This window comes from Chroicocephalus ridibundus, chromosome 14, assembly GCF_963924245.1.
Source record: "Chroicocephalus ridibundus chromosome 14, bChrRid1.1, whole genome shotgun sequence".
NCBI classification, from domain to species: Eukaryota; Metazoa; Chordata; class Aves; order Charadriiformes; family Laridae; genus Chroicocephalus; species Chroicocephalus ridibundus.
This window is the reverse complement of record NC_086297.1, coordinates 5,441,864-5,457,448: the sequence shown is the minus strand read 5'-3', so window position 1 is coordinate 5,457,448 and position 15,585 is coordinate 5,441,864. Positions and strand designations below refer to the sequence as shown.

The following is a 15,585-nucleotide window of genomic DNA, read 5'->3' as shown; positions in this document are numbered from 1 at the left end:
GGACAAAAAGGGCGGGCGGCGCGCGTGAAGCTGGGCCCCGCCCCCTGAGGGCGAGGCGGGGCCGGTCCCCGCTGCACGTGACAGCGCTGCGGCGGGCACCGCGAGCTGCTGTGGGATGGCGACGGGGCTCTCGCTGCTGCTGCTGCTGCTGGTGGCGCTGGCGGCAGGTACGGGGACGGGACGGGACGGGACGGGACGGGACGGTGTGCCCCGGGCAGTCCCGGAGCCACGGCACGTTCTGCCGCCGGGAAGGGCCTGGGCTGAGGTTTGCGAGCCTTGCCGCGGTGTTACCGCCGTCCCGGGGGCGGTAGCCGGGGGGGACGTGGTGAAGGGCTGTGGGCAAGGCGCCGGCGCTGCGGGAGGGCGGTAGGAGCCCCCGGTCGGGCGCGGTGCGGGACCGTGCACAGTCCCAGGCGGCCCCGGCCGCGGCTGTCGCCGTGTCTCTGCCGGGGGCTGTCGTGACCTTGAAGCCGTCGCCTCCCGCCCCGGCTGGCCGGGCTCTGTGCTTCCGGGGAACCCTTTTGGAGCAGGAACGTGGGAATTCAGGTCCCGGTTGATTCACCTGGGTGAGACGGGTGGGAGAGGCCCGCCACAAGCCAGGGTAGCCCTTCCCGTGGCTGTTTCAGCCGGAGCCTTGCCCGTCCTCCCTGAAAAATAGCCCGTCCCGCGTTGGGCGCGCCCCAGACCCTCTGCCAGCCCTTGGCAGCTGCGAAGGCCGGTGAGGCAGCCGTGTAGCCAGCGTGCCTGGAAGCATGAGGTGATGATGGGGCTTTGAGCAACCTGGTCTAGTGGGAGGTGTCCCTGCCCATGGCAAGGGGTGCTTGGAACTGGATGATCTTTAAGGTTTCTTCCCACCCAAACCACTCCACGGTAGCGGTGCCGTCTGGCACCGGTTGACAGGAGTGTAGGGCCTGCCCACGGCGTTCTACCTGCGAGACCCCTCGGGTGGGGGCTGCAAGGAGCAAACCAGCCATATTGGGGTGTCCCTGCTGTTGCTGTGAGGGCTGGTCCGGGAAGTGTGACGTTGTCCACACTGGTAGAATCTGTTCGGCGCCGTGTCTTGTGGATCAGCAGAGACTGGGCATGGGGGCTTGAAAAAGCTTTATCGCTGTGTTTCCAGGGGAGTGCTGCCTCTCTCGTGATCGAGAAGGTTAAGGGATGTAGTTTCAAAGGTCGATTTCTGGGAAAGCGTCTGTGTCCTAGGTGCAGAATAGACCAACTGCTTAAGTTGACAAGACTCTACTGACTTAATTGAGTTTAGGATTAGATCTGAGGTTCGTTTAGAAGTGTACCTTCTGTCTATCCTGCATTTACTCTCCTTGGGAACTGTAAAATGATTTGATCTTCCCAGAGACTGAGATCAAAGTTGGATCCCTGAGGGAGCCCCGGTGGCCCTGAAGCTGGTATGTGTTATTCCATCGTGTCTAGTGGAGCTGTGCTTTCAGCCTGGGCCTTGAAAAGAATTCAAGTGTTTCCCTGATAGAAAAAATTATCCTGGCTATTTTGGCAGCCACTGTAAGGTCAGGCCCTGATAAGTAAGCACTTAATTACACGCTTAACTTCATTCATTGATGATAACTCAGCTATGTGTGTGGGTATAAGTATAGGTGGGTTTCTTATCGTAATAGTTTTTTAATGGAAGCACTTCTAATTATCACACCCAAGATTGAAATGTAATGTTTTGGAACAAATGTGGTGGAAAGCTCAAAGCTGAGCCTGTTTACCTAGCTGATTTTTATTTTTATTTCCCCCCCCAAGGTGCAGTTCTGAGGCAATCCCGAGAGCCCAAAGAGCTGTGGGGATATGTGGAAGTTCGAAGTAAAGCGCACATGTTCTGGTGGCTCTACTATGCAAATAACCCAACCAAAGACTTCACAGAATTACCTCTCATCTTGTGGCTTCAGGTGAGGTTTGGTGAGAGGATCTTAAACAATAATTCTTTCCATCTGTGCCTGGATCAGTCTGATGGGTACTTTACAGCTCTACAGAAATAGGATTCAAAATTGTCCGATTCTAAATGAGTCAGGTATTCAGGTTAGGAAGAAATAATGAAAATATCACCCTGCAATCACGGGGTGCCCTCAGCTGCTCACCTTCCATCAAGTTAAATTGCAGAAATAGAGGTTGTTCTTATCTTTTTATACAACAGTGGTGCTTTTTGTGCCAGACAATACAAGTACATTTTACCATCACTGCTCCTTTCATGAAGAGCTTACAGACTAAACAATGTGCAGAGAGTAGATAAAACAATCAGAGATTTAGAAGGACTTCTAGATGGAAACAACTAAGAGGGACTGATTGTTTAGAGACTGGTCGCCTTCAGTCACGGTTTGATAAAAGGCAGTGGTGTGTGCTCCACGTTCACCTCCAGCAGTACGCTGCAGAAGGTAATGTTGAATATAATCACTTGATGACTTGGTCTTTTTCCTTCTGGCTTATTTCTTCAGAGTGAAATGCACGCGCTGTATATGCTGATAGAAGTAATGACTTGCAAACCTCTGTAGATAGCTAACTTTTGCATTCGTATTGAGGGGGTAAGGGGAAGGTTTTCAAACTGCACCCACATAGCATACAACTCATTTAATGCTTTCACAAGTGGGTAATTGCTTCTCTGTTTAAATTCTTGCCTTTAGAAATAGCATGTATACACATAATGAAAGGCGATGAGGAAGAAAGCCTTTTTGCAAATTAACATGTAGTACAAAAGCCGTTTTTTGAAGTTTACAGTCTGTCATTCTACTTACTGGCTTGCTTTTATTTTTCTCCTATCTATCATATCTGTACCAGGCTGCCTTTTAACCTATTTGTCATTTGGTATTTTGCCACAGGGAGGTCCAGGATCTTCAGGCTGTGGATTTGGGAACTTTGAAGAGATTGGCCCATTAGACAAAGAAATGAAACCAAGAAATACAACCTGGGTATAGTAGAGGGTTCAGCTTCTAATTATTGATTGCGAAATGTTTTTTTCCTTATGTAAGCAGATGATTTGTTATCATCACAGAACAGTTTTCTTTTAAAATTCTATAGAACTATGATATTTCATCTTAAAATAGTATGGTTAATGAAATGGCTTATATGAATATCCTTGTTAAGAACTGAAGAATAGATCTATTAACTTCATTTGATGGAATATGTTTGGGCATCCATGGATTTGTGAGTTGCAGGTGTCTGGGAAACTGAGAGCAGGGAAATTCTAGAAAGATTTTATTTCAGATCATAACTTTATTATGTACGGTCATAGAGATTTTTCTGGATGGCTGGCAATGTATAAGCAATGGCTTGTAATTATAAGTCCAGTCTGGCCTTCAAGGGAAAACAAGTTAGAGCTGCCTGTGAAGGCAGAAGTTTATTCAGTGAAAATGTATTTGTGCTCTGAGGTACCCATAGTGTAACTACTTTGGAGTTCCCTAGATTGTATGGTGATCTACCCTTGGATCACTGGGATTTCTTGGTTGCCATTCTTGTTGCAGATTGAAAGACTTTATGTTGTACCTCTTCATTTGTGAGCCTTACTGCTTTGGGCCACGCTATTAGTCTGTGTGCTGGTCTATTGATTTTATTTGTACACTTGTAACTATACAACTATGGCATTTGCTATAGCAATTTCACAAAAGCCCAGCAACCTGAAATAAAATCCCTCTTATTTTACATTCTGACAGACAAGTCTCACCTCTACCATTCTCTGTTTTGGACTTGCACCTTATTTTTCTGCAGTCTTTTTCAGGGCCAGAAATTCAGTGGCTCAGTGAAACCACAGTTGCTGCTGCTGAACTGAGGTTTCATACAAATCTTCTTTCTGCTTGTACAGGTGCAGGCAGCCAGTGTCTTGTTTGTGGATAATCCTGTGGGCACTGGATTCAGTTACGTGGATGATTGTAGCTTGTTTGCCAGAAACCTTACCACAGTAGTTTCTGATATGATGGTTTTCCTTGGAGAATTCTTCACGTGTAGAACAGAATTCCAGGTAAGTGAATGGCATTCTTAGTTAGAATCATATTTTTCTTTGTAATTTGTAATAATTATCTTTTAAACAGATCTCAAAAGGAATTAACAAACAGCCTTCCAGATGGGCAGTGTTTGCTAGAAGGCAGCATGCATTTGGTGGGAGTCAGTGCAGGTATAACCACTGCCTATTTCCCACAATTCAGAATTGGTATCTTGAATTTGGTGCTAGTTAGATCAGCAGTGGGGTGGGTTATAGTCTTATCGTGCAATCCGAGAAGCATGTAGGATCATGTCTGTTTCTAGTTCCAGAATACTGAAGTGCCTGCTTCAAAATTTCCCCCAGTAATTCCCCTAGGACGTTGGGAAATCTTATCTGCAGCTTAGAATCAGAAAAATATCCAGTGTTTGATAGCAAGAGGTGAAGAGCCAGTGCCTGGGTTCTGCGGGATGTGGGAGACAGTTGGAGGTATCTTCTGCCCTCTGTCCAATGGGTTCATTGTGTGGCTTCTCTCTCTTCAGAACATCCCATTCTACATATTTTCTGAGTCTTATGGAGGTAAAATGGCTGCTGGCATTGCTTTAGAGCTGCATGAGGTAAGTAGTTGGAGGATGTAGTTCACTTTTCACTTTAAAACGTGCTGTTCTACAAGCATTTGTATTTCCTGGAATATACTGTCCCTGTTGCCTAATTCAGACTGCTAGTTATGTTTTTCACTTAAAGAAAACTGGTTCTAGAGTCATGAATAGCTAACTAAAAGGGTTTTTTTGTTTGTTTTGTTTTGGTGTGGTTTGTTTGTGTTTGTGTTTTTTTTCTGTTATTCACCAAGGCTGTTCAAAAAGGGACCATAAAGTGCAATTTTATGGGGACTGCTCTTGGAGACTCATGGATTTCTCCTTTGGGTATGTTTAAAAATCCTCAGACTGTGGGTGGTTTGTTGTTGTTTTGTTCTGTTGTTTTTTTTTATCATTCCAAGGGCACCTAGACTCAGAAATGCCAGCCCTGCCTTAAGTGAATTGAATCTCTGTTGAGTCTGGTAAATCAAAAAGAAATACTTCAACGTTGCAAGCTGTGATTGAAGAATCTATCTTTAGAACGTATCTAGATGATGAAAAGTCAGAGAGCAGTCAGTGGGGAGCACACTTGCATTTGAAGTGGGGTGGTGCTGAAATGTCCCTACACACCTCTACAGCCTCTGAGCTGTTTTGGTCAGAGTACTGCGCTTAAAACGTGGCCACCAAATGATTCACAAGGTTGCAACTGAGGCTTTGTCTTTTTTTTCGCTAGAAGACCTTGTGCTGAGGAACTGATGTGCTTCCAGACCTGGAAGAGATCGGGTGTGTCTGGTGGAGGACAAAAAACAAATTAAAGGACTCTTGGTCCTTCAATGGGATTTGCAAGAGCAGGCTCCACAGATTTTCTGCAGCATGGGACAATATCAAGCAAACTCCTGTCTGTCTTAGGATCAGCTGATGCTTGAGACCTTATAAACAAACTTGTTATAAAACAGATTTGTTTTATAACTAGATTTTTTTTTCCCCTGTAACTTTTGCAAACAGATCAGTTTAGACAACGCCCATTCACTTGTCAGAGCTCCCCCCATGTTCTAGCAATGTGCTGCAGTGTTGGGGTGAGAACATTTTGCTAAGAACATGTCTATTGCTTTAAATAAATTTCACTGATTAACACTTAGGGAGTTAACAATGTTGCAATGCTTTTATTGGTTCTCAGGATTTGTAAAGAACTTGCTCTGTGGTACATAACCTTTGGGCTAAACTGAGCTGACAGTACCTTTCTACTGATTAATTAATCTCCATGTATTTTCATCACAGTCGTTCTTGCTACAATAAAAGCAAAGGGAATTGTATGTAAAAAAACTTAGATGTTTGAAATCTGTTCTTTTTCTTTAGACTCTGTGCTGTCTTGGGGACCCTATCTTTACAGCACTGTAAGTACCTTCTTAAGTTCTTGGTCCTCACCTGGTTGCTTGTACTACCATACAGTATAAATAGATGTTGATTTTTAAGGTTAGCCCTTGGCCGGAATAAAACCTCAAGTGCATGGAGACTGTTAGCAATAAACAAATGTGAAATTATAATTAAAGCTCTCCTCCTTTGTGTTTGTCTTCCAGTCTCTCCTTGATGATAATGGTCTAGCAGAGGTGACTGCTGTTGCTAAAGAAATAATGGATGCAATAAATAAAAATCAATATGGGCTGGCCACTGAGCTGTGGGGCGAGGCTGAAGGTGTCATTGAAGAGGTGAGATCTTCTTTGACCAGCATTAATAACTAACTGGTACCTGGGGAGGCGCACATTTTCAGGTTATCCTTTCTATGAGCACTGGATTGGCATGAATCCTCCAACCCCCTGCCCAGTCATTTTTGCCAGTGTATGTTTTATCCCAGTGCTGACATAGAAAGAGCTGTTTGTTTGCTGTGTGCCACTGTGTGATTGTAAGAGGCACTGGGTAGAGTGACCCACATGGGCTTACGGTATTGCCTCAAGGTTTCAACTTGGCACATCACTTAAATAGGTGCTTATTTTTTAGCATGAAACTAATACCATTGATTTCTATAGAACTCAGTTTCAATTTAAATGAGCTATGTCTCCTTAAAAGCTTTTTTTTTTGGGATATTGAAAAACACATCCAGCAAGACACAAATTTCAGGTTAAGCATAGATCTCTATTTAAAGAACTACAATAGGTGCACAGGATGGAAAGGAACCTCGAGTTATGTCCTATTACTATGGGTTACTATATCTTGTTAATTAGCGAGTTCCAGCTTAAAAGATAGGTAGAAATTTGCTCTTGTTTTTCCTGTTGAAGGGTTGCTCCAAAATCTCATTCTTCCTTGTGTTTTTGTTTTAGTACAAGTAAAGCTCTGGCTTCCTCAAACTGAAAAACTAATCTGGAGCTGCTTCCTTTGCTTGCTTTTTGTGGGGGGTTTTGTTTTGTTTAGTTTCATAACTGACAGTGCCTTGCACACAGTTGGTTTCACTTCTTACTGTTTGGAAGGAACTTGTGGTTCCCATCTTGCCTTTCTCTTCAGGGCTGCTTCTCTTCTCCCAGTTGTGATATTGCTGTCAGGGCGCAGTCACTTCAGTGCTTCAAGGGTTGCTGTTGTGAGCTGATTTCTGACCTATGCATCAGAACCTTAAAGATGCAAAAATTGAATAAAGCAGGGCTTCAAGAATCTCAAGCAATTTCTCTAATGGCAACACTGATCACGCTTGTGCTTTGGATGCAGGCAGCCCGCTGTCTGCGTCAGAGCTGCCATTCTACAATTCTTGGACTCATCCAGGTGTCAGCAGTTCCAAAAGAAGGGTGGCTGATACCTACAACCACGATCTTAAGGAATCGTTTGAGATTTTGAAGGGTTGTGGGTTGGAAGGTTGCGGAGCAAGAGGCAGCATCAGGCTAGACTAGATCTAGCGGAAGAGACGATCTGAAAGCATCATCTGGTATTGCAACTCTCTACAGTGAGTAATGAGAATCTGCAGTCATTTGCAGGGCGTAAGGCTTCCTGTAGCTTCACATCCGTTTCAGAGACGTAAATAACATCTCTGGCACAACCCATGTGTGACCAATACAGACTTGAGAAAACTCTTCCCCACTTCTCAAAGCAAATGCAGAACAGAATTTTTTCCATACGTGTCTTCCTGACGAGTACATAAAGTATCAGGTCACATGGCCTTTTATTTAGGACTTACTTATCTGTTTTTTTCAGAAGAGAGTGTTCCTCATACCTGAGAAATGTTTTTGTTACAGTGTTACTGAAATGATCTTGTGTTTTCAGAACACAGACAATGTGAACTTTTATAACATCATGACTAAGGACGTTCCAGAGATGAAATCAAATGAACAAGAAAATCTCCATCTCCGTAAGTTGCGTTTAAGTACTTGAGCTTCTGAGGCCCTGTGTCTGCATTCACGTACCTTCAACTCCGATAGTGGGAACAGCCTCAATTAGCACATCGTTAAAATAGAGCCTGCAGATCCAAAGGATATTGATATTCTGCAGAGCAGAACTTGTTTGCTCTTGCATGAATAGGGATAAATAGGAATGTGGAACAACCCTTCTGTAGATTACACCTCCACCTATACACCTTGCACAAATTATTGCAAGGAAGTAGTCGGTATAATTGTGACATAGTTTGATGACCTTTTAAGTTACTTCCTCTTAATGTCTTTCATTTCTGTCTTTAAGCTAGGATACAAAAATGGCTCATCAATGTAATAGTTTGATTAGACGCTTTTGCTCCATGACGTTATGCATCAATGTGAAAAACACATGTATAGAGTTTCTTTCAGGCTCTTTATCTCTTTCTGTTGGCTTCTGTTGTGAATGGCACAGTTAACTCCCAAAAGTAAAATGTTGCAGCTCAAAAATAACTGGTCTGTTGAGGAGAAGAAATCATGTCTGTACCAAGTGGCTAAAGCAGAACCTGGTCCCCTGAAAAAGTGCTGTGTTAGCCAAAAGTAGAAATGGATGGCTGTGTTCTTCCCATATCATCCCCTAACCTAAATAATGGTTTACTTCAGTGGTTTCTAGTTAAAGTAAATAAATTTCTCTCTGTAGTGTTGCATTTTCATTAGAAATGAGTTTGTTGGACGTGATGGTTAACACTGAAAATTGTTATCTATGCAGGATGACTGCCTTAAATGTGCCACCCCTCAAAGTGTGTTCTCTCTTTTTCAGTAGGACTTTACCAGCGCCATGTCAAATATATGCATAAGGAGAGCCTAAATGAATTGATGAACGGACCCATCAGAAAGAAGCTAAAAATTATTCCTGACTGTGTGAAATGGGGAGGTACTTTCCTGTCTGCTAGTGTGGATCTTCTGAGTGCATTATTGCCCTTTTACAGTATTGCAGTCTGTAGGAAGATACTTTCCTGTAGTGAGCAGTCACATTAAATTGTCATTATCCTTGGACCTAAGAAGAGGACTTACTCTCAGAAATGAATATGTAATAGGGCAGGCCTGTGGGAGCAGATGTGGTTCTGATTCTGCTGCTTGTTATCTGTCGTCAGTCAAGCAGCTAAAAATAAAGGGGAAGGAAGAACATGCTCCGTGTCTCAGCAGCTGGTTACTGCCTTTTGTACAATCTTGCTGAAATTCCTGTCAGTTTTTCTTTGCCAGAAATCTTGTATCATGTGCTGCGTGGTGTGGAGGGGAGGGTGTCAAACAGAAAGAAGGCCTTAAAGGATCGATGCCAGCACCCTGTATGTGTATAACAGGAGCCAGAAGCTACAATGCTGTGTGTGAGCTCCAGTGGGAGCGTGGTTGCGTTCTGGTTCTCTTTCTGCTGCTTTGGGCTAGGACTGGTTTTTATGCTGCCATGAACTGCATTTTGGGACCCTTAGCCAGTTGCTGCTGTCCCAGCTTGGGGCTGACATTATTCATCAGTTAAAATTTGTCTTTTTTTCTGGTTCCAACCAGGTCAGTCCAGAGATGTCTTTGAGAACATGGCTGAGGACTTCATGAAACCTGTCATTGATATTGTTGATCAGCTTTTGGCAGCCAATGTCAATGTTACGGTCTACAACGGGCAGCTGGATCTCATTGTTGACACCATGGGTAAGGGAATTCTCGACTGCGGTTGGGAACAGAACACGTGATGAGTAGAATGTGAAGTTGCCAGTAATATTGGTACCTGGATCTCTCCAGTCTTCTGTGCAAATCTCCTATCTAACTGTCCGTGCTTAAATACTACAGTCATAAATGAGCAGCTCTTAGTATGTTTTGTTTACATCCCTCTGAGAGAGGTGATTCCTTTACCTCCTTATATTGTTGGGAAATAGATCTGCAACATCAATAATTGCTTGTTTCAGTGAAGCCCCTAAGTAGATAGGTAGCTGTGAATTCACTTAATTCTTCTGGATAGACACGTATGTATGTATGCTCATTTATAAATGAAGAATGAGGACAGATGAATAAATATATGGAGATTATCCTCTCTTCTCCTGCTGTGTCTTGAAGATCTTGTTCTCTAGGGCAAAGGTCATATCTTGCTACAGATTTGTCAGCCTTCACTGAGTGGCCTGCAGCAGAGAGCATGGTGCCAGGTGAGATGGAACAAGGGTGTTAGTAATCAATCAGGGAGGGTGCAGTATAAGAGTGATCATACCTGCTGCTCAGTAACGTGTATGCACCTGCACATCTTGTCCACTCAAGGGCTTTGTTTGTCCCTTGCTGCTTGCAAGATGCAGGCTTGATCCAAGTGGCAGTTTGGGAGCCAGCCCAAGTATTGCTGAAATGCCTCATGCTGCAAGGCTGCTATGCGCTCTTCCATTCACCTTTTCTTATTGATTTAAATCTGCAGTCACAGAGCATGCAGACATCTTCCTATGTTGTGAAAGGTTTTATCCTTTGTCTGTCTCTACCCACTTAGATATTCAGATGTCCTTTAGTGAACAACATAGCAATCAATAAATCAGGAAACAGAGTATTTAGGCTGTCAAAACAGATTAGCAGTTAGTGGTGCTCCAGTTTATCACATTTTGAGCTGAAATTGTGCTGCAGTTAACATGTAAATTCTTCCACTGGATCAGAGGTAGGCTAAAGCTTTTTCCCCCTTGGTGTCCTGGAATTAGTCTTTTTGCTGTCTTGACCTCCACCTTCTCTAGCAGGCACCTGAAAACACAAAACCTTTCCCGGTTGTTGTTGATGAGTGACTGTAACAAACAGAGAAGCAGTGTCTCTTCTGATTTCCAAGACGGGGACTTGGTGTGGCTGATCCTTCTCCATAGCAGAACATTCAAGTTGTTTCAGGAGTAAAGCAAAATATGTCAGAATTGCTAGAGCTGCAGAGCCTCTAGAGGCACACGTTCAACTTGTGCAATCATAAGTCCATTCCACATTCGTCTTCATTGTTTGCTTTTTGCCTTCTCCCTCCATTTGTTTGTTTCAGCTTGTCTTGAACACAGCCTTGATCATTTTCCCAGGCATAGCAAAACTGTTTTTAGGATCTGAGCACACAGAGATTTTCTGCTAACTCTGCTATATTGGTATCTAGTACAGTGGGCATCCAGCTGAACTGGAACTCCCAAGTTGCTGTGTCAGTATTGGTAATCAAGCGTATCTCTTCTCTTTAACAGGCCAGGAGGCATGGATCCGGAAACTGAAATGGCCTAATTTGGACCAGTTCAACCAGCAAAGGTGGAAGGCACTGTATGTGTCTCCCGAATCCACTGAGACAGCTGCTTTCCACAAGGCCTATAAGAACTTTGCTTTCTTCTGGATTCTTAAGGCTGGGCACATGGTAAATAATACACTTCTCGGGGTGGGATGCACCACCATCAGGAAGAAAACTGAAGATGCGTATATGCTTGCTGTCTGCTTCCTTGTGCTTACCATGTGCTCTCATCTCTGTGCTAGGTACCGTCTGATCAAGGAGAGATGGCACTGAAAATGGTCAGGATGGTGACCCAACAGCAGCACTAGGGAAGGGGAGGCCAGCTGGCGTGGCTTCTGTCGAATGTCAATGCTCTTGCAGAATATGAGTCCAGAATAATAAGCTGCAGGAGGAACAACGGCTATTTGGACACAAAGCCTCTCTAATATTGCTGAGAATGTGCGTAAGCACTTATGGAAAGGCATTTTTTTTTTCCTTGAATGAGTTGTTGCTTTTGAATTTGTAAGCTGTGATTTGCTGCCTTAACAGTGTTTATAATGATTCTTCCAGAGGGAAGTCGACTGTCATAAACAACTAGCTCTGAGCCATTGCCTTTGACTTAGAAAGATTTTGTGCTCTTGTAAAAAGCTGCCCTCCCCTGAATTTTCTCTTCTCTGTTCACACACCAAGACTAAAACTGATTTGAGTCCTGATAAACTTGCTCTTGGTTCCTCTCAAAGAGCTAACCTGTTTCATGAGGCTGTGGAATGTCCCTTCACTTGTCCTCAGGCCTCTGCTTGAGTCACTTGGCCGGATTACAAGCTGAAGACCCGGAGATGCCAGGATAGAAGACCTGCCCTGGAGGATTTACAGTCCATCTCATCTTGCTGAGGTGCCTGAGTTAGGATCCAAGATTCTTCAGGCTTCCTGTGCTGTGGAGAGAGAAAACACCCTCCCAGGGGAGGATTTGACCTATTTCATCTGACCATTTGTTTCTTGTTTTCATTCTCTTTCATGACCGTTACCTAAACTTTGCCTTTAGCCAAACACCTAAAGAACATCCAGCAAGTGTGCTGAAGCAGGAGCCCTGTTAATACCTTCTTCTTGTACAGAAGAGAGTCCTAATGGCCCAGAAGCCTCTTACAACCTTCTGAGCTTAGCCTGGAGAGTGGAGAGTATTATTTGAGTAATAATAGCGTAATTCTGAAAGATAATAACAGTATTTAAAAGAAAGATATACAAGCTAAAACCAGTATCTTGATACATATTTTTCTAGGGCTTTTTTTAAGTCTTTCAGAGACCTATGATTTTGAAACAACTTTTTTTATATAGTACACAGTCAGGAGAGGTGGTTAGACATCATTTGACTTTGGTTTTGGAGCACAAAGTGACCGTTGTTTATTGGTGTCTGATAGGAGGCACAACAGCTTGATCCAGCTGCCAGAATCCTAAATAAATAGCAACCCCTCAATTACTCCAGCAACAGAAACTGTCATGAAATATCTGATAGTGTTGGCTTAGAAAGGACTGAGGCATAATGCTATGTAAACACATAAGCAATCACCCAGCAGCTGGACTACTGGCACCTAATAATTGCTTTCCTTCTGCATGTTCTCTGCTTGAACTGTGTTCTTGAGAACTCTAGCAATGCAAATCCAAATTTTTTTAAACACATTTTTCAATAAATGCAATAGGCCTAATCTTCCTCTCTCTTGGGCACCACATTGATTTCACTGCTTGAAAATCGCATGTTTCCTGGTTTGCTTTTTGATGTAAAGCCCCTGCCAATGGGAGCAGATGCAGTCAGGCTTGAGAGGGAAGGGTGCAGGACTGTGCTCTCCCCTCTCCTGTGTATTTGGGACTGCAGCCCCTCTGGTCCTTTCCACTAAACGCACTCCTTCAGAGCATGTCGGGCAACTCAGAATAGCTAGGCAGGATTAAACCAGCAATTGTTTCTGTTCTCTTTCTGTTTGAACGTTAGACCAAGAAGAATAAGAGGAGGGTCCTAGAGGTGTGTAAATCTGCATTCTTGGAATATTTTAATATAACTTGCCAAGCAAACAAGTATGTCTGAGCCTGGGCAGTTTGAGTTGGCCTGTAGTCCTGCATCCTGTTATATACAATACTTTGCATTGTGCCTAAACAATTAATACTGTAGGGCTTGATAGAGGGAAAGAATTGAGAAGATGGTATCTCCAGAAAGTGGCGTTTACTGCTGTTCTTACGCTGCTTTATGAAATGGGACATTTATTCATGTTGCCTAGAGCTTGTGCTCAGTGATAGGCCCAAGACATCTGTTCCTTGTCCTGCCTTGTTTCAGCTTCTGCAGGTTTTTCTGTTGGCAAAGAGACGGCTTACGAGGAAAAGAGATGGTTTCAAGAACCTGTTGGTAATAATTTGCTGGTTTTAGGGGCTATGCCAAATCTAAACTTGTTAGAATAAAAATACTTGCCCATGGAGACAGGCTCTTAAATAACGTCCATTTAAATGCAAACAACAAAAAAAGCAGCACTTCTTTAATATCAGGGAAATCCCTTTTATTTCACGAAAAGCTTTGTAACTGGTGTGTCACAGCTTTAGATCATCACAAAGGTAGGTCACCTGTCCAGCAGATGCTGTAAGAAATTGGTTGCTTTGAAAGGAGTTCAAGTCCTGCTGTGTATCTGACTAGCAATGACATACTTTGTCCATTTTGATTTCATGCAGTATGTTATTTCCAGATAAGGGCTGTCACTTGCCAAATCCATTAGGATGAATCGTTCTAAATATTAATAAGACTTTTTACAGATGCTGGCCTAGTCAAAAGAAAACAGCCCAATGTTTGTATTTCATCTTCTGCAGCTGCAGGCTTTGATCGCATACATAGCCTGAGAGCCACAGACTTATTTTGCTCACCATCAATTGAGGATAATTTTCACAGAAACAAATCCAACTGTGTTAAAAATCAGTAATTTGTCACTGCCTCTTCAGCATGAACAATTTTGACTTTCTGTAACTCTCACCTTTTCTAAGCCAGACAAAGAAACCTATAAATTATCCACTATGTAATAAATGGGTGTCTCTGTCCGTCTTTTTCCTTCTATTTTGCTGGATCTGGGAGGATATAACAGGGAAGGGTCACTTCACGCATCCACTGTGGTGCAACCAGTGTGTACCAGTGCTTCGTCGTCACTGGTACACAGAGGGTATGGGACAGGTAGACCTTTGGTACATCTTTCACAGCTGTTCCTGTGCAGGAGAGGTTGATACTGTTGTGGACAGATGCACGCGGGAAGCAAGAGATCTGCCCCATTTGCTACCATAGGGGTATCTGTGCAGGCACAATATTTGTGTCTAATGTAACTAATCTGGCATGGAATATTTTTGCCGTAGGAAGAGTGAATCACATAAGCTATTTCTAAAGGGAATTTGGCACATAATGCTCATCAATTTTATGTCTTTAAAATTTGAGGTTTAACAGCGGGCCTGTAGCTGTGTGTTGAGTTACCTTTTTTCAGAAGACGAACATCTTGAAATGTTGCGACATCTGCTTATCTCAGGATTCAAAGCCACGACAAGAGAAGAACATCTGTGTGCTGAAGCGAGATGGAAATCTTGGAGCACTTCTTCATTGTCATGTTATGTCTATTATCCTGTAAGCATTCTGCTGTATGGCAGCACAATTTGTGTGTGTCACTTGTGGACTCTGGGGTATGTTCATGTGTTCCCAGAAGTAATTCAGAAAAGTAGTTGTAATTTATCTGACCCACAGACAGTGATGAAGGAATAGTAAGAACTCGAGTAGAGCACAGTTCGCCCTTGCAAGGTTTCTCTGAAAAGTGGTTTTGGTATTTGCTATAGAATAGATTTGGTCTTGTGGAGGAGCAAATATACTATTTTAGTCACTGTTTGGGGGGGATTTTTTTTTTTTCTTCTAACTGTGGCTGGTGATTGAGGTAGTAGGGAACTATGCTGGCTCTATCTGCAGGAGTAGAGGTGTGTTAGTATGAATGGTTCTTAACCTATCTTACTTTAGAACACCTCACCTAAAATATTTCCAAGGAAAGCAAAGCACCATTATAAATTTCATACATTGACCATTACTCTTCACTTGTCTCTGATGAGTAATACAATTCAGCGTCTAGCATTAGCAGAGCATTTGCAGAACTGATGCACTAACTATATCAGTGGTCTAAAACAGACGGGAATACTGGCAGGCCATATCCCATAGAGGACATCAGAATTTCCAGCCTTGATCTGAAGTAGTCCTAAATGGTTAGTCTTCAGGACATACTCTAAAGCATACGTCAATGCTTTTTTTGCCCCCCTCCCCCTAACCTACTAGAAGTTGGAAAACAAAGCACTAAATAAAAGAGCATGGCATTGTGCTAATTTATCGTAGCTAGCTATCAGTGTTGGCTGCTCACACAAACTGGAAAGCGAAAGATGGACTATGAAAGATTTCTCCTATTACAGGGACCTCTGGAACAGAGACAGCTGGAATAGTTCCATCTGCAAGCTGTAGTTAGTAGATTTGATAATGCC

At 43.2% G+C, this 15,585-nt stretch overlaps 1 protein-coding gene across 2 annotated transcripts; it reads left to right on the top strand.

Annotated features, from left to right (window-relative positions):
• Positions 1–29: 29 nt before the first annotated feature.
• Positions 30–14,124, top strand: SCPEP1 (serine carboxypeptidase 1). 2 transcript variants are annotated; one of them, XM_063351943.1, is made up of 13 exons: positions 30–167; positions 1,759–1,904; positions 2,829–2,918; positions 3,809–3,964; positions 4,465–4,539; positions 4,773–4,845; positions 5,854–5,891; positions 6,075–6,203; positions 7,741–7,825; positions 8,647–8,757; positions 9,387–9,524; positions 11,045–11,208; positions 11,325–14,124. In XM_063351943.1, the coding sequence occupies exons 1-13, from the start codon at positions 116–118 to the stop codon at positions 11,388–11,390; spliced, it is 1,323 nt and encodes a 440-aa protein (XP_063208013.1). In that variant the 5' UTR covers positions 30–115; the 3' UTR covers positions 11,391–14,124. The 2 variants fall into 2 exon arrangements, with proteins under 2 accessions (XP_063208013.1, XP_063208012.1); XM_063351942.1 differs by having other exon boundaries at positions 8,644–8,757.
• Positions 14,125–15,585: the final 1,461 nt, after the last annotated feature.